The 24,497-nt window shown below is 39.2% G+C and overlaps 1 protein-coding gene across 1 annotated transcript; it reads right to left on the reverse strand.

Moving 5' to 3' along the window:
• Window positions 1-18,033: 18,033 nt before the first annotated feature.
• zic3 (zic family member 3 heterotaxy 1 (odd-paired homolog, Drosophila)) lies at window positions 18,034-23,152 on the reverse strand. Its single transcript, XM_044127212.1, has 3 exons — window positions 21,884-23,152; window positions 21,019-21,182; window positions 18,034-20,513 (listed from the first exon to the last, which is right to left on the reverse strand). The coding sequence occupies exons 1-3, from the start codon at window positions 22,872-22,874 to the stop codon at window positions 20,331-20,333; spliced, it is 1,338 nt and encodes a 445-aa protein (XP_043983147.1). The 5' UTR covers window positions 22,875-23,152; the 3' UTR covers window positions 18,034-20,330.
• Between the last annotated feature and the right edge of the window lie 1,345 nt (window positions 23,153-24,497).

Consider the following 24,497-nt stretch of genomic DNA (forward strand, 5'->3'; position numbering starts at 1 on the left):
AAAGCTCCATTTATTCCAAGTCTCTTTACACATCTTCACCACGGGGTTCAATAAATGTGCTTTCTACATGCCAAATAAATCTGACTAATATAATGTTAATCCGCAGACGGCATCGAAGCTTCCTTCGCTTTGTCACTTGTTTACATGTTTTCCTTTTTTTTTTCTACCAGGTGATCACTGTCAGGCCTCTCTCTCTCAAAACGCATCTTCATCTCACCGCGGCAACATCTCGTTGTCGCGGCATAAATCATGATGCATGGTGGAGGTGGTGGCAGGCAGCGTGAGTCACAGAAGCAGTCTGCTTGACTTCACGCTCGCTGGGGATCTGGTAACGCAGCAGGTAGCCCTAGTACAGATTGAAACTAACTCTGCCTTTCTGCACTCATGACACCCCGAGAGCTCTATTCAAGAGCAGCGACTGTTCATTTATTGCAGAATAAATTGCGGGAGTTCTTTTTTTTTATTGTACTCAGATGGGAAAGGTTCAAGTCTCGCTCTACTCCCCGTCATTTTTCTCACAGAGATTTCAGATTTTTACTAGAATAGCTTGTGATCCTGCAGCTTTATGAGCAAAACCCCCCCTGTTTAAGTGACACTTGTTTAGTCAAGCAGGAGAAGTGAAGTCAGAGCCCAGGCTGTGATTTGTTAGTTTCAGACGTTTGCTCATGGTTAGTGAGTTAAATCCTGGAATCAGCCTGCGACCTTTCTGGAAGGTTACCACCACAAGGCCTGTTTTTCATCTCCCTGTTGTTTTTTGTTAGAGCTAACAAGATTGACTTATAGCAGATTTGCACAACTGTGCATTTTTCAACCTCTGACTAACTAGCACTTATTCATGTGCCCAGCAGAATCGTCCTACTGGCACAAATGTGGACGTCTGATTTATATTAGCAGCTCCAGAGTCACATCTGTGTTTATCAGGCAACAGCTTTGAAGGTGACTCAGCCAATCAAATCTGTCTTTTTTTCTAATATCTTCTATTGCTGAGGTGGCGCATAAGTGAGTTTTTCTGCATAGAAGGCAGTTGCTGCATGGGGATGGTGCCAACGAGTGTGTGAATTACACACATGCATAAAGCTGTCCTTGTGCGCTGCTGCCAAGAGCTGCAGGGAAACTGGAAATGACCGTAAATTAAGCAGAACTTGGCTGAAGCGAATGTGCAGAAACTGAAATTAAAAAGAACATTTGGAATTATTAATAAGGCCAATAAAAGGGCTGCTCTTGCTGTGAGAAAGGTCGACAAAGGTGGTGAGTAGCGTCTACAGTGCCTTGTGAAAATACAAGTACGACTGGGACATTTCCACAATTTGCCACTGACAAACCACACAAATTACACTGACAAAATTTAGTCTGTTTAACTGGGATTCGATTTGTAATGGGAAAAAGTAATGGACAAATGAAAGAAACAAGATTTTCAACGTTTTTACATTTGGCATTTTTCAAAAAGGGCTGTGCAGTTGTATTTAATCCTTGTTAGTCAAGAAGCACCTTTACTTTTATAAGTTTGGTTTTTGTTTTGTCAGCTTTGCACATATAAAAACTAATATTTTAATGCATTTCACTTTTTAAAATAGCTCAAGTTCAACCAGATGAATGGATGGAGATGAGTTTTCATCAGATGTAATTAGGTTTGGCATTTAACTAAACATTTCGAAAAAATTTATATGTTGTTAATTTGACTGTGTTTAGGGTTGTTGTCCTGTTGGCAAGTGTCCCTCCATTACAATTTCATTTTTTCACCTTCTAACAGGTTTTCTTCCAGGATTGTCCTGTATTTTACTATAACCATCTCCTCTTCAAATCTGTCACTCTTGCAGAATTATAACTTTTTTTAACCTCGGCTTTCTTCTTGCTACTCTTCTATTCTGATCCAATTTGAGCAGCACAAGTAATACCTCTCAGCAGATTGTCCTACATGATTTCCGCTGTGGATCTCTGCAGCTCCTCCAGAGTTTCCATGGGCCTCTTGGCTGCTTCTTTAATTCATCCTCTCCTTTCCTAATCTGTTGGTTTAGGTGACTTGTTATATTTTGATAGGTTTGATGGGTTAAGCAGATGTCAATAAAACTATATTTATAACCTGTGTTTTGTGTTCCTTGGTCTTCATGAACTGTTCATTTCATGAACCCCTGAAACCTTCACAGAACTGCTGTATTTAAAATGTGATGAAGACAAGTGTATTTTACTCTTTGAGCTCTGAAGACATACCTGCACGCAATTTTATTTGTGCTATAAAAGGGAGGAGGATATAACACACCATATTATTTATATTAGTATTTGTAAAAATATTTGAAAACTATTGCCCTTCACAATCATGTGCTTCATTGTGTTGGACTATAACATAAAATTCTAATAAAAGTCTGACATTTATGACAAGATGTGAAAAGCAGTTTTGTACTGTACTTCAGTACATATACTAGACTAAATAGGAGCAGGAGGAGAGGTCAGATTTTGGAAATGTCTGTGATGGTCATAAATGGCTGTCCCAGCTGATGCCTGCCACTACAGATAAATTATTCATTCCCTTGTCAAATCAATAATGACCGGGTCTTTAGTGGCCTACTCTGCCCCTGCCCTACTTATTGGTTTTGGGGGGGGAGGACACATCATTTGACAAACAGTTGTTAAGTGGAAAAGAAAATATTTCAGAAGTCTACATTCAGAATTGTAAGGGAGAAAGACATCTCTTTTCTTTCATAGTCGTCTTTAGGGATTATTTCTGGGATTATTTCTGAAAAACCTGAAGCATAACCAGAAAGCCCATTGCAACTGGAATGATGTAAAGCAGTTTCAGAAAAACGGAAGCAGCACGCGGTCGTAGAGAGAAGTGCAGCAATGGTGGAGAAGGCTGAACGGTGGCGGGGCGGGTTGGTGAGGTGGTGGTGGTGGTGGTGGGGGGTTCTGGCAGGATTGGGGGGATGTTGCCATGGCTTTAAGGGCATGGGCATGTTTGGATGGCACAGTCCACCCCCTGCCCCTCTGCCTCTGTTCATGTGTCAGTCACTGTCTTCCAGTCTGTAATTTTCCATCTACTGTAACCGTCTGGGCACATTGCCACCCAGGGAACTTTTAAAATAAATAAAGAATTCATTAAATAATTAGTATCTCCACAACAATCTCTTTTGTTCTGTCAATCTCAGAAGCGCTCACAAGTCACCCTGAGAGATGGAGAAAGAAAGAGAGGTAGGGGGTGGGGGTGGGGAGAAATTAGTAGAAAAAAAAAAATCAATCTGGAAAAAAAAAATTAAAGCATTGAATTTTTTGAAATGCTTTTTACTTATCTGCCACTTATTACATCTAATTGGACCTCATTTCCTGAAAAACGCTTGTGTATTACTTGCATGGATATGTGTGTGTGTAGTCGTGCGTGTATGCGTGTCAACGCGTGTGTTTGTGACATTTGCTAATGGCTGGGTGCATAGATGATAACCACTTGGCTTGAAGACAGACAGATATGAAAGGTTGTCACTCTGAGCTGAGACAGCTGTAATGGCCTCGTGAATGTCTGCATGTGTGAAAGACTGTATAAGTCAATGTTTATATATATATGTGTGCGTGTGTGTGTGTGTGTGTGTGTGATCATGGAAGGGGTGATGAAAGAGGACCCATGCTCAGGTTTCTGGGTGGGTTGGTGGCCGTTAGTCCTGATCTTGGTGTGGCAGGGCGAGACATCCATCTCTGAGTCCCTTCAGTGATTTGAAACCCTCTATGACACACTCCTCTGCCCACTGTACTTGTCAATTAACTTAGTAGCCTAGAACATTCTGGTCTGACATTCTCCTTCTAATAATACCATTGAGGAAATTTGTGACAGCAAAACTTTTACTGTCACAATTTGCTGCCTATTTCCACATAGCTCCTCCTTGGAGATGCAGACTCCAGCAAAGCGTCCGCCTCACAGAGCACCTTACCCAGCTCCTTCCCCACTCAGCTCCTCCAGACTAGCGGCAGCAGCAGTTAGAAAACACATGGTCGAACTGTGACTGCTGAGCTCATTACATAGATTACTCAGTGCAACACTCCCAAGAACAGTTATAAATGGCTCAATGAGAAGCGTTGTTTTTCTTAAGATGCTTCTTAAAGAGACAGCAGCCCATTTCTAAGGCATTAAATTATTAAATTAAATTTCTTTTAAGTCATGTATTATACAGACTGCCTTTTTATAGCAACTGAATGTATTAAAGTTATTTGATTTTGCTCTAAAATGGCATTGTGTGCCTGGAAAATACATTATACCGCCCCTTTAAAACAGAAAATCAAGAAATATTGCTACTGTCGGAAAAATAATATAAAATATTAATAGGTATAGTAATGCTGTCTGTAAGACAGTTATTGTTAATTTTATGCATAGACCTGAGCAAAAATATGGAACAAACACCTGCTACATAGAGTGTTAGATTATTTTTAAAGAGGAGCAGTGGGAGTGTACATACTATAAGAAACTGGTTTTAGCTGATTATTTGGACAATCTGGTTTGGTTTCTAGCCTGAATTCAACTGCTTTCTGATGAAAGTAAAGTGGGACTGTTCGGCTATAAAGACCATTGACACATTTGGAGAAAAAAGAAGGATGCTTGTCAACATGGGGTCACCATCCCAATGTCAAAAAATAGATCACATCAAGAAGAAATAAGATTATGTGGAAATATTGAGGCTACAGGAATCGACATCAGCCAGGAAGGAAAAACTTGGGCACAAATGGGTTTCCACATTGAAAATAACTGGATGCTTGCAGCCAAAGTGACTACAAAATGTCTTAAAGACAAAAAGTCAATGTTTTGGTGTGGCCATCATACAAAACCCTGATCTCAGGGTGCTGTGGTGGCACAATCCACATGTGAAGGCCTTAGACCTTGACGCGGCTGTCGCAGGTTCGATTCCCTGCCTGGTGACCTTTGCTGCATGTCTTCTCCCTTCTCTCATTCTTGAAAATTCACAATCAAATAAAGGCCACTAGAGCCAATAAAATCTTAAAAAGCCCTGATCTCGATCCTAAAGAGAAATTTTAGACAGATCTGAAAAGACAGACGTGTTCAAACAAGGCATCTTAAAAACTTGACCCAGTTAAACCAGTTCTGTCTGTTTGTTTTACACAATTTGGAAAAGTTCAGAAAATAATATAATGTAATTGTGTGCTTTTCTGATTGGTCATCTGTATTTATATTTGAGTTAGATGGAGGCTTACCTGCATTACCTGATACTTCTTTATATGACTTTAAAAAAATCTAAATAAATCACAGAATATGTCAGATTTTAGAGAAATGTTCTGCGATCTGATGAAGCTCAAAAGGAAGTGTTTGGTCATGATGACCATTTGGGGAGAAAGAAATGAATCATCCAACCTGTATTAGTAAGGCATGGAGGTGGCAGCATTATGATCTGTGAGTGAAACAAGCTGGCATCATGAGGAAACCAAAATTATGAGGAAAATATTGAAGCAATACTTCAAGACATCATCCAGGAAGTGAAGCTTCAGCACAAATGGTTCTCCAAAATGGACAATGAGCCAAAATGCTGCCACAATTACAAAGTGGCTTAAGGTCAACAAAGTTCATCCTTTTGAGGAACAATCAAAAAAATCCCACAGAAGATTGGGGTGCAGATCGGAAAAGGTGTTTGTGAGCAAAGGAGCCAAAAACCCCTGACTCAGTTAGGTCAATTCTGTGAGGAGGAATGGGCCAAAATTACAGCAATAGATTGTGGATGTACACAAAATGTTTGACCCCAGTCATACAAATTTAAAAAGACAGTTCTACAAAATATTGCAGAAACATACATAGTCTTCTGAAACTGAAAAAAAGCTGTAAAAAAAATGAGTAAAAATGTTTCTCCCTTATCATTCTGGCATTTAACAAACAGAACTAATTTTGATCATTTTAACTGACTTAAAATAGGAAACATTTAGTCAGAGTAAAAGTCAGTGATAAAAAAAATTACGTTTTTTAGTATAGTGATTATAAATGGTAGGTTCCAGCTGTTAAACCAGCCACACAATTACAATTATTTCTTAAAACTAAAATATGTCCCAAATAACTATATTTCTCAGGTGTCAAAATATGCAGAAAATTGTTGTAAAAAAGTTCAAATCAAAAGATCTGGACACTTTGCTAAGTTCCTGAACAAAAGTATACTTAGTAGTCACATAACAATAGTTTTTTTCGTATGAAACAAAACTGTGGAGTTATGGAATGTCATCTTTCATCACTTTTTCATCACAAAAATCACTTGTCGCTTCTGTCACTCCTGTTCCTTTCATTTTGTCTAAGGAACTACATTGAGGCGACATTTCTTTTTTTTCTGAAATTAATGGGGAATTAATGATTCTGTTATGCCCCCCGCTGTGTGAGGAAGGGGGCGAGGTGAGGGGATGGGATTCTTTTTTTAATCGCCCAACCTCTAAAAACTGATTGGAGCAGAAAAAATACGCCCAGCCCCCCCCACACTTCTCTCTACTGCTAGGTCTCACAATGGAGGCGCAGACTTTTTTATTTTTTTGATAGAGTTCTATGCTGTCAGGAGGCCAGCTGGAATTAGAAGTGGATTAATAATTTTAAACAAGGCTAAACCGCTTGGACTGTCTGTCTGTCTGCTTTCTGCAATGCTTAGCCAATAGTCCGTCTGCTCTCCGAACACATCAAAACAATCTAAAACACCATATCCTTCTAATGAAGAGGGATGGGTGTAGTTTATGTGCTTTGGATAACATGAAAACATGCCTATTTCTATTGGTTTCAGGAGGATCTAAGTCTAAGAACAAGCCTGGATTATCCTGAACTATCCGGCCTCCCCACAACAACAACCTTAAAAAAGCATTACTTTGGCTTAATATGCAGTTAAAACTAGATGCTATCTGAGATTTTTTTTGTAGATATTCATATCTTGTAAAAGCTTTTTCCAGACTTTATTCAACTTTCTTTCTATAAATAAGTGGTAAGCAACCAATCACTCAAAAAACAGAGTTCAGCTCTGCTAATGAGAGAAATGTGTCTTTTCTTGCATGTTGCGTGACAACCAGACAGAGCTGACTGCAGCTGACCACCAGAACAGCCCCAGTCATAGTAAAGATTAGGTTTAACATCGATGTGAGAGTTAAAGGGTCACTGGCTGGGATTTGGAAAAACCAAATATATTACAGAACAAATTTGGTTACAGCAGAGCCTGGCAGGTCAGATGAGACTATACAGAAATGTCTCCTTGGACAGAGCCATGTCTTCAGTAATCCTCACATTATTTATGTTTGTGCAAGAAAATTGTGAAGTGTGATTTGTCTCACAAGGACAAACTGAGACAAAATATGGTTATGTGTAGGCAAGAGCATGTGCTAGTGCCAATTTTGATGCCTGCATGGTGTATGGTGTTTTTCACATTCTTATGATAATAAATTCATACTTAGGGATGCATCAGATTTAAGGAAATAGATTTTTGCACAGCTATCGTTCTGCAATTTCCAAAAAACTCTTTGCAAACACAGTCATTTCTCAAAATATCTCGCCTTATGTGTATAAAAAAAAACCCTAATAAATTTCCCTGAATGTGGTGATGTAACACAGTGGCTGAAATTCCTCCCCAAAAAACAAAGAAAGGGGTGTAGCTGATGCAGCTAAAGTCAACTGTCCTTACATCTGACATGCTTGGGGTCAAAGGTTAAGCTTGTGTTTGTAACATCCATATCAGAAAGCTGCATATAGGACATATGCCCAAACTCCAAATAATATCGCTACTGCCACACTGTTTTCTGTCATTCCACTTATGCTTATGTACTAGACAGTTTATAGCAGAACTCTAATTTGGAGGAAATAAAGAGATTTTTGTGGGACGCTAAGTAATGTTAGACCTTTAAGATATTTGAGTTGCTTTTTATGTGCTTCCATTCTGAATGCTGCATATGTACGGGGATCTATGATGTAAAATTCAGGGTTCTGCTGAGTCCTTTACTTTTGCTAGATGTCAAAATCTCATTTAATATTTATATTAATTTCAAGGAATCTGCTGACCATCTAAGTTGTCTGTTCAATGTTTTCTGTGTATCCACAAGTGGTCAAATGATTATTAGTCAAATTAATCAGAAAGATGGTGAATCCGTCAGTTTTATTTTAACTTTCGGACATTTATGGATCACATACAAAGTGTATTGTGACATTAAGCAGTATTGTTGTTGGAATAGTTGTATCAATTCTGTTGCAGAGTTTGTAGTTTAATGAAAACAGACTGAACAGAGTGAGAAAGATTCAGAATTATTTATTTAAATTAAAAAAGAAGTCTTTACTCCACAGTGGGAATGTGGAGAAGAAGTCATTTCTGTGTATATATATATATAATTTCCAGATAACGAGTCCACATAGAATGCACTGCAGCATTTCTAATAATCTCAAATTTTCTAAACTGGATTTTAAAATCTGCTGGGGGTTTTTTCACCTAAAAGTCTGTGTGTGTGTGGATAGTAGGTTCAAACTGTCTGCTTCGCCAAATATACTTTGTGTGAAAAGGCCTTAAAACTTCTCAATTATACAGGTTTAAATAGAAGCACATAAAATACAGCATTTGTAAAACATTCATTACAAAAAAATAAATAAAATAAAAATAAAAATTTGGGCTACCAGAACTTTAACCCCCAGGCTGTTGCCCCAGTGAAAAGAACTGCAGATATATGAGGATACATAAGCAAGAGAGAGACACAGGAACTGGGCCTCCTGGAGGACGCCAGGCTCGGAGAACGGGGTCAAAAAGGGCCCAGAATGAGAGCCAGGAAAGACTAAACTGTACTGCTCAAATTAAATTTTTGGGTATTTTTATCATTTCATATGCAATCAGACTAAATGCACCCACAAAAAGCCAAAGTGCAGATGAAGTCGGGAATAAAGCAGGAAAAACCGACTATAACATAAATCTATATTTTTTTTCTCTTTAATCCAGTCATTATAAAAATGTTCTGTGAATGTAGCAGGGACATTAGCCCCCTTCTGAGCTATTATCCCAGCAGTCTGGTGTTGCAATTTCACACTCCACTGATTCCGACAAGCAGCAGAGAGTCTGCATGCCCCAGATTTCACCTTGTTTAGGTAATACAGAAAAAATCATTCCCAAGACTGGGCAAATTAAACTGGGTCCTGGATGGGCACACTGTTGCCAATTTCAAAAGAAAAAAGAGAAAAACAGAGAAACGGAAACATGAGCGTTTCTTCCGCAGATAAGATTAACTGTATTAAATCTATAGAGTTAAACTTCTAAGCAGCCAGCAGTCTTCACAGCCGGCAGATTGGACCAATTTTACTACTTTGACACAGTTATTCATATCTAACCTTTTGCTTTAAACATCAGGCTTTTAATCTGCTCTCCACGCCTCCGTCTGGTCGTGCGAGTTTAGGTCAACTCCCAATGTCACGTCTGATATCATCACCTTTTTGGAGCTTTGCCGGCTTCCTCTCTAATGCATGCACGTCGGCGTATTAAATGTAACCGGCAGACAGGAGAGTTTATACATTATTTATGTTCACCACGAGTGAAAACAAACTGGCTCCATAGTAATGCTGCACAGTATGAAACCGTGTGCTGATTTGCAGAGCGCAACGAGCAGTCTTTTGTTTTATGCAAAGGGAAATTTGATCTCCGTCGCGTTTTCTTTATTTTGTGTTTTCCAGAAAAGTGCGACAACATCGCGTTTGCACCAAAGATAAGCACCGAAAAGGCAACGGAAATTATAAATTTGGTAACGTTTTGAAAGAAATTAATTTCATCTTTACCGAGATTATGGTTTTCATTTCAGTTTTATGAACAATCAAGACTTAATTCATTATAAAGAAGCCTTTCCTCGAAGTTTCACCTGTAGAAACTTATGAACTCACCGTGTTTAAATAGTTTTTTTCCTCCTCTTGCCCTAACATTAGCCAGGCTTATCGTTAATTATTAAGTGTGTAAATACATTTTGAAACAATTAAAAACTTGAAATTGTATTATAAACAGGAGAAAACAGATACATTGAAGTGAGATTTAATTATGGTACGTTTTAAACTTTGAACTTCAAAATAACCAAGACATAATTTTATTCTAAAGCCTCATGAAGCTAATAATATATACAACAACAACAACAATAATAATAATAATAATAATAATAATAATAATAATAATAATAATAATAATAATAATAATAATAATAATAATAATAATAATGTTTAGAGAAGTTAGTGGATTTTAAATCTGCTCATCACATTATGCAGACATAATCATCCAACTTTTAAGTCTGAGTATGTTAGTATGTTATTTAGTAAAACATCAACAAACAAACAAACAAAAAAAACCCATAAAAGGGTGTTACTATTTTACTATTTGTTATTTTTATGCCTTTCAATTTGAATATTTTGCAAGAACTGTGTTTCACCAGAACCACTGAGGTCACTGTCCTCCCCAGCCAGGACAGAAATATGTCACTGAGGATGGACTTGTCGTCTCTGTGATGAAATATGAAAAATATGCGTCCATCTTGCTTTCGAACAAACAAGATGATTTGCAGCTTCAAAAGGCCCTCCTGACTGGGGGAGAAAAACAGTGTCAGCCACACCATCATGTAACTACACTCTGTCATTTTGACTTTTTCTGTGGCGTTATTTTATTCAAAATTGAAGTCTAAAACCACTGCTGTTTGTGGTGTTTTACATAACAGGCTAAGATAAAATTACGGCGCTCCGTAGAACTTTGTGGGGACTAAAAAAAGGGTCTCCAAACCAGCTGAAAGACTTTTGGGAATGCTTGTGTGAAACAAAGTCTCTTCTCCTTTGTGACTTGCCTTCAGAGCAGAATTGAAACAGGAAAAAGCAATTATTGTAGAGATTGTCCCACAGGCATTGAAAAGCTATCAGCATGAGGGTTGGGATTGGCTTGGGGGACACCTATGGCCCCATGCATTATCCTGGCATGAGGTCGCTTTGGCAATCGGCTGCCAATTTCCACCAGCACCTGGCTTTCCCATCCCCCTCTTTCACCGGGCCCTCCTACCTGGTTTCCTTTTCTCCTCCTGCACTGCCTCCTTCCTCTCTCAACCCCACGCCTGTTATTGTCCCAGGACGGACACTTTTAAATAAGATGGAGGAGAAAAACAACTGGAGAAAAGTTTAAACTGTTAAACCTCACCATGCCCTTCCCCATTACAACGAATCATAGAGTTGATACAACTGTAGGGAAGAAAAATTGTGTTTGACTCAGCTTTGTTGGTATAGCTGAACCCAGCACCATAATAATACCTTCAACTCTCCCCAAAACCCACTGAATAACAGTGCAGCTAATGCTGTGAAAATATAGGCCAGTTGTGTTCTGTTTGGCCAAAAGGCATGGTGGGAGAGTGGAATCTAGATTACTGGAAAAGTGGGAAGAAAATAACTGGTGCTATGTCTAACACTTTTTATTATGGCTGTTGAAAACCTGCATGGCACAGCTGTTGAATATCACTCTGGTGTTTTGCACAAGAGCTGCTGCCACCCACTCAAACACCTGGTCTCTTCCTGTCGGGGCCACTCACCCAAACACATTCAATTACAGCAAGGTAACCTCTGATCAGGGGGCCAGAGATGCACAACAGGGGCCACAGCATTGCATATGAAAATCCAGATTGTACCGCTCCTCCTTCTGTTTCTCATTTTGTTAAAGGCTTTCTCTCTGCTCATACTCATCCGTATGGTTGTGCTTTCTGTTAGCAGAGTTTGAATATTTCTTTGGCAATTTGAGTACTGTTGAAATTACCTTACTTGCTACATTTTGTAGGTATTTCACTTTTTCAGTAATGCTGAACATCAGAAAGAATCAAGGTATGTTGAAATATCTCTAGAAAGACATCATGTTTTGTGCACTTTCAGGCATTTACGACTGAAGTGCTAAAGGATCAATTTTACTTTGACTACAAGTTTGACTTTTTTCAAGCAACAAACACCTTGTCTGGTTGGGTTTTCAGCTATGCCATTTCATTAAATAAAAAGCATTTTAAAGGGCAATAATTTACAAAGAAAACTAGTTTTAGAGAATAGCAATGGTGATCTGTAACTTATATATAAAATATTGTCTACCTACAGGGCTCTGGCAAATTTTTTGTTTGGAGAAAAAGCATTAAAATGTGAAACTTTTAATATACATTAGAGCACCTGATTCAGAAAAAACGCAATAACTCTAAAAATAGAAAAAAAAAATAGCATAGCACATTTCACTACTATGCTGTCACTCTGGACCAAATAATAATAATAATAATAATAATAATAATAATAATAATAATAATAATAATAATAATAATAATAATAATAATAATAATAATAATAAAGGTATAATCCCTCTATTATATGAATTTAGATGTAGGGAAAATTAGAAAAGCAAAACTCAAGAAGTTGCTGTCTTTAACTGTATCCGTCTATATGAACATGTCGCGAGGAGAGTGACACACACGTGCAGCAGCCTTGACAGGATCAACCAGATTGTTATTGATGGTGCTATCCCTGCCTCATGCATATAACGGATTAAAGATCGCAGAGACATTATGCAACTATAGAACCGGCCTTTTTTCCTTTGTCTTGATTGGCATTTCTGGGACACAAGATGGAACTGTGAAAACAATATGGGCAACTTTATCTATCTATCTATCTATCTATCTATCTATCTATCTATCTATCTATCTATCTATCTATCTATCTATCTATCTATCTATCTATCTATCTATCTATCTATCTATCTATCTATCTATCTATCTATCTATCTATCTGTCTGTCTGTCTGTCTGTCTGTCTGTCTGTCTGTCTGTCTGTCTGTCTGTCTGTCTGTCTGTCTGTCTGTCTGTCTGTCTGTCTGTCTGTCTGTCTGTCTGTCTGTCTATCTATCTATCTATCTATCTATCTATCTATCTATCTATCTATCTATCTATCTATCTAGAGTTTTGCGCACGTGCAAACACATCGCCACGGGAACAAAACCTCTCTTTAAATCACTCTCCAATTCTAATTCATTGTCTTTAGAAAAGGAGACAGTAACGAGTATTGTCTCTTTTATTTTGAAAGAGTAATGAATATGTGAGCGTCGCGCTCTGCCTCCCCCCTTTCTCCCCTCAGGGACAGACCTCCGTCCTGCGAGGCTGGCCCCGGGGCTCTCAGGTGAAAAGTTTGCTAGAAGTGCTGAATCAACCCTATTCACACAGGCTCTAACAAATATAGCTTTGAAATGTTGACTTTGCAGGAGATATAATGGCCAAATGCTGAGTGAAGTGGCTGCAGCGCTCTTTTAATTAGGCTAACGATTTAATTGCAGGTGGTGAAAGTTAAGGGTTCAGTTTAAACCTCAGCATTAGTCTGTCTTACTGCGAAGCGCAAAGAATGAATGCATGGGACGAAGAGCCTCTGTCGTAACGGGTCACAAATGCTCATTTACGCATTCGCCACCCGTTAAAAAGCGCTGAGAATATATCTGTCAGAAGACACAATGCAAGGCACAATTGGTGAACATCTGCTTTGCTGAATGAGCGTTTGCCAGAGCGCGCACTCCGGGGACCTATTAACGTTGATTCCTGCATGCGCACACTCTGATAAGGAATTCATCAAGTTTCTGACACCACGCCAGATGTTGAGGGGAATTACCGCTGTCTCTAGTCGGACATCGTACTAATAGATTGCCTTCAAGAGCGTTTTATTGGAGAACAGGACGCTTGGTGTGTTTTGTGGGAGGATAACAATGAAGCAATTAAATATACATTTGATTGGGGCTCTTTTTTAGTTATTTGAAGCCTCATAAAAAAAATCGTGTTGATTCCTTGTTCTCGTTATCCATTGTTTAGACGCTTTACCTGAACTCAATTAGCAACTTTCACCTATTTTACGGATCGGAAGCAGCATCATGATTAGGCTTGTTATTCAAATTCTGTCTTATGTAAAGCAATCGAAGAACAATGGAACTCAAACACAAAGCCATTGTGTTGTGCATCACAAATGCTCCACAACGCCTTAAGATTTAAAGGCGGATTAAGAGACTTTTTGAATGCATATTCAGCACCCGGCTGGAGATGAAATAAGCATCCATAATTAACAAATACATTACCTTCCATACAAAATCTGTTAAATTAAATGAAATCAAATTACGTTTGTCTATTGAACTAAACTGCTAATTGCTAAACAGGTTCAGTTCGAATTTGCAAGTTGTAAAGTTTAAATTCTGTCCATATTCTGTCAGTCACCTACCACAGTAACCTTCAGATCCAATTATATCTGAAGGTTACTGAAGGTTAGTGTTTTATAATTAAAATCTAATTATAAAACACTACAATCGAAGTCAGTAGAATCCGAATCCCTTACCCAGTAAACTTAAATGTTTAGCCCAGAGTAATTCAATTGGTTTTTTAAGATAGTTTTTCTGACTGTGGTGTAGCAAATTTATTTTGTCTAACCCCTTTAAAGCTAAAATATGCAGTTTCTGATGAGCTGGAAGAAATTCAGTCACATAATTTTATATAGTCCTCTCTGTGAGGCGCTATACATTTCCACATGACTGCATTTGTTTATTTAAAGGTTGTTGGCGCAGTGATGTGAACAAACCTGAACATCTTCCAGGGATTTGACAGCGGTGCCCGTGAAGTTCAGATATGTACGTGATATCCCTAGCAACAAAATAATAATAATAATAATAATAGAAAACAGTAGGAAAAAAAATAAAGGCAGAAAAATGTCTTGGCTTCAGATCAAAGGCCTAGGAGCAAACCCAAACTCTGCCCCACTCACTACAAAGCACATAAGTCCTGCATTAAGTACCGGATAAAACCTCAGATGTAAATAAACAGTCTTGCATCTGATGCTCTGGCTTTTTTTTTACGCACTGAATTACCTTACTTTAGAACCTGGAGATTCAGAAATGAGGTCTGCGTAAGATGCATTGCGTTCCTCTAATCAGTCATTTATCAACACGAAGCAAATTATCAGGTAAGTTTATTATTAAGATCGCCGCCTCCGTTGCGTGACAAAAGGCTGGAGACTTGCTTGTGTGACTTTATCCTCTTAGAGCGCTCTCCCCGCTTAGCCAGCAAATACTCTGCGGCTGAGGAGACACGGGGAAGGTAAAGGGATGGGGCTGTCCAATCAATCCCACATTAAACTTGAGCGGAAGGCGCGTGCTGGAGTGCACCTCAGTTCTATTTTTTTCCCTCAGTGCAGAGCACAAAGCCCTCCCTCCCTCCTCCACCCCCTTCCCTGCAGCTCCTCTGCCACAAACAGAAGAGAGGGAGTGAGACAGATTACAGACAACTGCGCGCTGCCAGTCCGCGCACAGCAGCCAAGCAGTCCAAAGCTACTGAATGAGGGCTTACTCGAGCTGCTGTAGTTAGATATTGTCTATGTCTAACAATGCTCTCTGATCCATTGAGAATCTTGAAAAAGGAGCCTTTTATGTATTTCTTCATTCTGGAATGAACCGTCTGCTCTCCTCTCGGTGTAATAACGTGCAACACTTACACTGTTTGACCTAAATCCATATTTATCTGCTGTAAAATACCAAGGAGTTACATAAAAATAGGAATATGCAAAGTTTTTAGTCATCATATTATCACATTTCTGGCGCATCCCTCTGACCCCAGTCTACCGGTTAAGCACCTCTTCCAAAGTGCATGCGTAAAAATGTGCGGCTTCCATGTGTCCCCTTCTCTGGGAAAGAAACCGGGGCTCTGTTATTTCACGTCACGTTGTCTGAGAGGAGGAACTTGTAATGTGCGACTAGACGAGCCGAGAAGGGAGGGAGGCGGGCAAGGCAAAAAAAAAAAAAAAAAAAAAAAGAAAAAGAAAAAAAGGGAGGGGGGATAGAGGGAAGAAGGAGGGGGGGGGGGGTACGGAAAAGAAAAGAGGAGGGGGGAAGAGGAGGAAGGGGCGAAAAAGAAAGAAATCAAACGGAGAGCGAGGGGATAGAGCGCGTGCGCAAAAAAGAATCAGAAACAGAATTTGAGTCACAGCATATAAATCTGTTCACGGTTAAAGGATTTTAATGCTCTACTGAAAAGTACATTAATGTAAAGAAGCAACAAAGCTCAACAGATTTAGTAAGGCAGAAGCTGACTAAATAATTATTTTATACTGATAGAAATTTCAGCGTTTTGCATCAACTTTTTTTAAGTCACTCAAATTTCAAGTTACCCTGTTGTAATCCTCATTACTTCGCCCACTGATGCTTGTTTGTCGTGTTGTGGCGCCTCATTAATCGGTTGTGGCAGAGCCACTTTTGGCAACGTTCCCCACTCCACTGCCATGGTCACGCAGGGTCCTCAACTTCCCTTCCTCAGATCTACAAGTCAAGATTATTTCACAGAAGTATTATCAGGGGCGCCACCAAGGGGGGCTGGTGGGTACCGTGTGTATGTAGGAGCTTGAAAACCTTACAGTTTGTTAGCTGTTTAAATAAACAGATTTGATTTTTTTTTATTCCACCACCACATCATATTGCTATAGCTCATGTTTTTGTTGTCTTATCACAAGGTTATCACTGGCCCCCATTTAGCCACCCCTTAAAATGCCTCCATACATAATTCCTGACTAGTGTTTGTCTTAAAAGGAAAAAAAAAACAATATAGAAAAGAACATTTCTTTTATTTGTTTTTATATTGTATGATTTAGCGTTGTTGCAGCCAAGACAGTTACGGGCAGCAGCAATTACTATTCCTACAAATTAGCAGTTCTATGTGCACATTTCTGTTCATTTTTAAAAAAGAGAAACATGTCTAATTTAGATGCAATATATTTATCAATTTATTTTTTAAATCATGGATGCTAATTTAGGCGACGTGGCTAGAGATAGCATGTTCTAACATATCAGCTTAGTGGTATATATGTTGTCCATAGACTATTAAGATGACTTTTTATTATATATTTTTAGTGGACTTAAAAAATTAATGTTTCACCGAAGAAATCTAGGTAAACAAAAAAATTATATAATGATTCCTTCATTATTATTTTCTCCTATCTGGGCACTCATTCAAAACTATTGATGTACCTCTGATTATTTTTGCTACTTTTTAAAGATTATTAAGAGAAAATAAAAAGCACATTTTGTCGTGATAATTTTGTTCTGCGATTCTCCAATACTTCCACTCGGGCAATGGCCACCTTGATGAATTTTCTAAGCACTCCCTGGACAGACTGCTTTTCATGCATCCATTTTTTGTGTATATGCATTTAAGTTTGGGACGATATTTGATTAGTTTTACATGTTAATTTTAATTTGTTTCACTTTTTGTCTTAAAACGCTGTTTTGAATGTCTGTCGGTCACTCCTGACTCTATAGTCAAATGATATCTGGATCGCAAATGTAGGTAAAATAAATGGAGAGCTACAACATTTTAATATTCGTGCCGAAATAATTTATTGTAAAATTCTGCTCTAGCTTTTTTGTTTTAGTGTGCCACCCCTAGACTATTATTAGCGGTCCCCCATCTGGCCATCTCTCAGAAAAATTCCTGATGGCGTCTGTGATTACTGTTATTATTCTCTAAAGATCAGTTGGAAAGTAAGAAAAACATATTAATAAAAAAAAAAAAAAAAACACTGAAGAAACTTTTCTCGTGATAAATGTTTTGTACAGTTTACTGCTAATCTCCAAAGCTGCCGATCTCTAACTTGCTTTCCAAATATTCCCACACATAATGCGCGCGCACGCTCTCTCTCTTTACGTTTCCCTCTTCTCTCTCCCTCTCTCTCTTTTCCTCTCTCTCTCTCACTGTCTCTCTCTCTCTCTTTCCCTCTGTCTGTCTCTCTCTCTGTCTCTTACCCTCGCACACACACGCACACAGACACACACAATCAAGATACTAAGATGGCGCCTAATCAGTGTCAAGTTCAAGTGACTCCCACAAGTCTAATGCAAAAAGCATTTCATACAATGTCTGCTGTACAGAATACAGCGTGTAGAAACAACGTGGTGCTAATAATAATAATAATAATAATAATAATAATAATAATAATAATAATAATAATAATAATAATAATAATAATAATAATAATAATAATAATAATAATAATAATCAAGGTGGCAGTCCGAGAGTCGCTTTTTTCATAATGTTTGTTTTTAATTTCAATCAAAATTTCCGTTCACATTTGTTCATAAATAGTTGGCAGAACAAACCAACCAACATACAGTAGCCTAAAAAGTACAAGGAAACGTCTGACTCTAGGTAGGCTCTAAGCGCATATAGGCCTGCTTGTTGTAACATAGTTTGCCTCGATGTGGCACAGTGACACAGTTCATCAGTGATACAGTTTTGCTCTTCAGGAATAACTCGGAGTGTGACCCATTTTTTTCCCTCCCAGAAAGTGTTACAACATCACATTCTAGCTGTGTTTTTATACATCAGATATTTTCCTCTGACCTCTGGACATGGGGGCAGGAAGGTGACGGGAATAAGAAAATGTACTTCTTTTTTAAATTAAGGTATAGAAAATAGCATATAAAACATATACTCCTTAAATTATTTAAATAAAGTTATTTCATATATCACTGTCAAGAGGTACCGTTTCACTTTTTTACATTTTATTTTTTTTAAAAGTAGTGCTGGTGGTCTGAAAATTGTTCTCGTCAGAGTACAATATACTTTGTGTATGCATAATATTTAATTCTTGAGAATAGGTTACAATGCAATGCTGTAACTCTTTTTGTCGCCACTGAACGTGTTCTCCCTCCAATTTCCCTTTCACTAATTTTTTTTTGTTAAACACAACAAAAAGAAAAAAGTCATCTTGACAAGTTATTCACACAAAAAACAAGCAAAAATGTGTAATCAAAACTGCTCTATATGCAACACCACAACAAATAACACGATTTAGTTTCACAGAAGAGTTACATTTAAAACAATGCAAGCTGACAGACAAAAAAAACATAACTTATTTTATTTTTGAAGATACTGTATCGTGACAGTTCAATTGTTGCCGATGCAGACATTTAAACAGAGGCTACTTCGCACAAAGACATTTGCTGGAACTATAAAGATTGCCATACAGGCATATTTTTTCGGGTACTTGACCCCCTCAAATTGAAATGAATACTGAAAAATACTCGATTTGGATAATCATGAACTGCGCACAACTCGTCTAAGACCTGTATATATAGGAGTGCAATAGGCTGATGGGTTCATTCTTTTTTAAAATCTTATTTTCTCCTCTAAGATTTGACATCTATTTCTGATCCTATAAAAGAAAAATCCACAAAAAAGTTTAAACTGAACCAAATATATAAAAAAGAACCGCTTTGTATAGCTTTTCAGCTCAACTGAACTCAGTTCTAGACAGTCAATGTTTTTATACATGTCAATGGTCTCATAAGGAAAATAAAAGTGACTGAAATATCTGCAATATATATAGACAAATCCATAATATTCATATAGATGATTTTTTTTCTATTCGGTCCAAATAAGACACATGTAGGCCTATTTCTGTTAAGAAGAGGAAAACAGAAGGATACAATCGCGATGTTGGAGCTTAAAGAAGAGTTTATCATTTGTTCAATGTTAAGCTGGTTATGACCAAAAACTGTACAGATCTTGTTAGAAAAACATTTCCATAAATATCATTTAAGTTTCAGAACTTATACCCATAATTAAATTACAAATTGATAAATATGGCATCATGGATATGTATTTACAACGGTATAAACAAAAGGCAACGTTATATTCAACGGTAACAATCGTAAACCTAATACCACATGTCTCCACCTGAAAACGGACGTTGACAACAGATGCGACTCCATCAAACAAGGAAAAAAATACATTCACGAGTATAATATTTATTTAGGATTTTCAGTTTTTTTTTAAATCTGCGTTCAAGTTCATGACAAAGACTTTGGCACGTTTCTTAAGACTGTTTTTGAAGTTTCAACAATCAATCGAAGGAGGCGACGTTACCGTCATATAAAACAGCATGAAATAATCTTTCATTTTTTTAATTACTTTTTTCTTACTTAAATAAAAATTTGAGAAAATACATAAAATGAAAAAAATAAAACAAGCTTTCTGAAATCTGTAAACTAAAAGATTAAAAGTAAAAACAAACAAAAAAAATTATAATCAGAAAGTTTATTTAGTCGTGGATGATTTGTTTTAAAACTGCGGAATAAAGTCATTTTTTCCGTGATCCTGAGAACGGACGTGGCCTGCTTGGTGCTGGCTTTTGCTCTCATCTCCATGTTGTTGTTGTTCCAGTCCCATTTGTTTGTATGTGTGTGTGTGTGTGTGTGTGTGCGTGTGTATGTGGGTGTGTGCGCATTAGTGTGTATGAGAGAGAAAATGGTTTTAGTCACTCCTCGTTCATCCTCATGGTCCAAACTGCAGGGAGAGGCTCCACTCCTCACGAGTTCAAACATACCACTCGTTAAAGTTGGGCGGCAGTCCTTCGCTGTGACCAGGCGTGTTTTGCACGGCTGACGGCGGTGTTTTTGTCGGGTCCTCGGTGCTGGCTGAGACCAGCACCGGTGGAGTGGCCGATTCATATCCGGAGCTCGCTGCCGGGGAAGATTCCGAACCTTGAGACTCATGTACCTAAAGAAAAAAAATCAAAAAATAAACACAAGGAGAGATTGTGAAATTGTAGAATTACATACATAAATCCGCCCACTCCACCCCCCTTCCACACACACACACGCACGCATACACACACATACACACACACACCCACACACACACACGCACAGATACGTACAAATAAATGCGACTGGAACAACTAATAATATCCACGTTCAAAGCTGGAGTATTTTTGAAATATTAACGTAAACATATTCATTTAAACTTGAAATGTAAATCAGAATAAACAGAAGACATTTTCTCTGTTAAGCACAACTTAGTTGTAAGTATTTACTCGTTGGCATCAAATTTGTTTACACTGTTTTTTTCCCCCCAGCAATACGATCTTAAGCAATGCCTCAAGTTGTGTCTGTAGCAGAGGAATGGGGGTTGTAGTGGTGGTGATGGAGTGTGTGTGTGTGTGTGTGTGTGTGTGTGTGTGTGTGTGTTAATGTGTTTAAGGAGTAATGAAGACGTTAATTACCTTCATGTGTTTCCTGAGAGAGCTGGGGTGTGTGTAGGACTTGTCGCACACTTTGCAGATGTATGGCTTGTCTGACGTGTGCACATGCATGTGCTTTTTCCTGTCGCTGCTGTTGGCGAAGCGTCTGTCGCAGCCGTCAAATTCACACTTAAACGGCTTCTCACCTGCGGGATTAAACAGCACACCGTGAATCACGATTGCAGCACACAAACAAACAAACAAACAAAAAAAATCTCAACCCCCCACTGTAACACCCACCGGGGGAAAAAAACCGAGACTGAGTAACGGTCTGCAGACTATTATATAACAGGGTAACCTACATTTATTCGGCGAGACATGGATACGAGCTCCACTACTACACTCTGCTGCTCTGTCAGGCTTTATTTATTCAAGAGGCCTGCTCCCCCCTTCATTCAACTTTACTGTAGTCGACAATGAATCAACAGGGCAGCATGCAACGGCTGAGCAACAATTATTAACACAGTTAGAAATTGATTAGTTGTCTGCTGCCTTGGTAGTCTGACAAGCGAGCACAGAATCTTAATGAATCACACCAAACTTCCCGTCTCGGAACCATGCATGCGCATTGAGCAGCGTAAGCAGCACAACAAAGTTGCTAAAAGAGTTGTTTATGTTGTTTTTTTGGGGGTTTTTTTAGCTTGCAGTCGATTTATGTAATTATTATGATTTTTAAAAATGCAGTGACTGTTTGGAAGCTGCTGAGGGCATGAGGCGTGGAGCAAAGTTTGCAAATGGTTTTGGTAAACAACAAAAGCATGCTGCTGTGTAACGGCTGAACACACAAATTTACTACCCGGGAATGACCCCGTGATTCTTTTATGCGAAATAAAACTCCGATTCTTACCTGTGTGCGTTCTTTTGTGGATTTTCAGATTTTCCGACCGGGCGAATATTTTCCCACATCCAGGGAACGGGCACGGGAACGGCTTCTCGCCCGTGTGCACGCGGATGTGGTTGACGAGTTTGTACTTGGCCTTAAAGGACTTGCCCTCCCTCGGGCAGTCCTCCCAGAAGCAGACGTGGTTGCTCTGCTCCGGGCCGCCGACGTGCTCCATGGACACATGCGTGACCATCTCGTGCATGGTACTGAACGTCCTGTCGCACGTCTTTTTGGGTCTATTCATCTGGCTCTCTTCTATCCATTTGCAGGACAGCTCTTGTTTGATCGGCTGCCGCATGTATCTGAAGAAGGCCCCCGGACCGTGGTGCGTCGGCACGTTCATGCCCATGTTCATGTTGATCGGGTGGTTGTAGTTGTGCAGCTGAGCACCGTACGGATCCGTCCGGGGGCTCGCCACCGGCCGGTACGGGTCTGGTCTTCCGAAAATGTCCCCGCGTAAGCCGAGGTGCATCTGGCTGTTTACAACGTGTCCGCTCGGAGAAGTGTGGCTCACTCCCTGGTCGTGAAGTCCAGGGAACAACAAATGTCCGGCGTTGTCGGGGATCCCAGGCGGCCCGTGCAGACTCCCCGTCGAGGCTGCAAAGATCCCATGCTGGGCACTCGGAGCTGGGGACTCCCCGACACCCCGGTTCCGGAAGAGAAAGTCCCGCGTCGAGTTGAACGCTCCCCCGCCATATGAGCCCACCTGCCCGCCGTGCGAGTGTCCCAAAGCGGCCGCGTATCCCGTCGCCTGCGGAGTGAAAGCTGATGTCTGGCTGGATGCGATGTCGTGCGCAACGGGGCTTATTTTGAAAGCCGCGGAGTGGGAGGAATCAGAGAAGGGATTCAGTCCCAGACCCGGGTCCCTGTTCCCGATGTCGTGGTGCCGTGGCGTCCCGAAGCCCCCCACTCCTAACGATGCGAACTGCGGACCGCTATCTAGAAGCATAGTCATGAAGCTCGAAGCAAACTCAGGAGTCGGGTGGGAAACAGAAAATCAAATTAAAATCCAGTTTGAGCGGAGCGCGGTGGGCTACAGACCACTGCGCTGAGATTTACCACGTTGAGCAAAAAAGATCCTAGAAATAAAAAAATAAAAAAGCCCAAAAATGAGGGGAAAAATCCTATGTAAAGGAGCTGGGAGGGAAAAAAACTCCCGTTGACTGCGATCCGTGAGAAAGAGGATCAAACTTCCCCCCCTTACCAGGCTGATGATGTCCTTGGACTGATAAAGTCAATCACTCACTCCCAGAACATAAATGAACTCAGGAGGCAGTGCTACGGTGGCCAATCGGCGCTCAGCTACCCTTCAGACACGTGATCACAGAGAGTGGCGTTAATTGGCTGGATTTCATGTGATTGGCACTGTTTGGGATTGAAGATGGCAGGTCGTCTCACTGGTTGCGTGTGATTGGTTATTTCGGGCATTATTTTTGCAGGTATAACGGAACACTCCGGCGATCCCACATGTGTTAATGTGAGGCGCCTCACTCAGTGTAATGCAGGCATGCTATGGAGAGAGGCATAGAAACTCATAAACTTCCCCAGAATTAAAGAAAAAAATACAATTACGAAACTTTTCCTAACTTTTACCCACTAATACTGTCGGTATAACTGACATTAATTTGCATTCTTCCTTTCTTTCTTTCTTTCTTTCTTTCTTTCTTTCTTTCTTTCTTTCTTTCTTTCTTTCTTTCTTTCTTTCTTTCTTTCTTTCTTTCTTTCTTTCTTTCTTTCTTTCTTTCTTTCTTTCTTTCTTTCTTTCTTTCTTTCTTTCTTTCTTTCTTTCTTTCTTTCTTTCTTTCTATACTATCTATCTATCTATCTATCTATCTATCTATCTATCTATCTATCTATCTATCTATCTATCTATCTATCTATCTATCTATCTATCTATCTATCTATCTATCTATCTATCTATCTATCTATCTATCTATCTATCTATCTATCTATCTATCTTTTATTTCAAGAATTGGCGCATTTCCAGATTTTCATTTCTTTGTAAGAAAAACTATATCTGGCGAGACTTAGACGAATAAATTAATAGATACAAAAATGCATGCGTAAATAAATAGATAAATACTTTATCAGATATTTTTGTAATTGCAATCTAAATGTATTTGTCATTTAAATTTAATCAACCATTATTATTATTATTATTTTTTTTTTGGCTTAGCTAAAAGCTGTAAAAGATGTCGTGCCACTGAGCAAGATTCACAGGGTTGCCGCTGACTGACTCGCTGCAGGACACAAAATCTGATCAAGTTCAGAGACGCGCTGAGTGAGCTTCAAGCGGCGCTTTTTAGAAACTCCGAGCCTTTTTCACATCCTTTTCTCTCTACCGCCCTCCACCCCCTCCTCCTTCATCTCCTCCATCTCTCCTCCTCAATCTGTCCCAGGAAGGAGCTTTCACATTCTTTACTTTACAGGGCTCTGGACTCCCCCAAAAAAAGAAAAAAGAAAAGAAAAAAAAATCAAGTCAGTTCTTCATTCTACTGTCGCCCTCGTCCCACCGCATTTCCTCTGAGAACATTTCACCGAGAGAGAGTAATAGATTGGGGGTAAAAAAAAAGGTGAG

The sequence above is a fragment of the Gambusia affinis genome, linkage group LG09, assembly GCF_019740435.1.
Source record: "Gambusia affinis linkage group LG09, SWU_Gaff_1.0, whole genome shotgun sequence".
Classification (NCBI taxonomy): domain Eukaryota; kingdom Metazoa; phylum Chordata; class Actinopteri; order Cyprinodontiformes; family Poeciliidae; genus Gambusia; species Gambusia affinis.

Bases quoted from the DNA above. Each gene is read 5' to 3' on its own strand.
- zic3 (XM_044127212.1), bottom strand. From the start codon at position 22,874: ATGACTATGCTTCTAGATAGCGGTCCGCAGTTCGCATCGTTAGGAGTG. The intron at 21,183-21,883 runs GTAAGAATCGGA...TTAATCCCGCAG, and splicing joins CCACAAAAGAACGCACACAG to GTGAGAAGCCGTTTAAGTGT. The intron at 20,514-21,018 runs GTAATTAACGTC...TTTTTTCTTTAG, and splicing joins CTCTCAGGAAACACATGAAG to GTACATGAGTCTCAAGGTTC.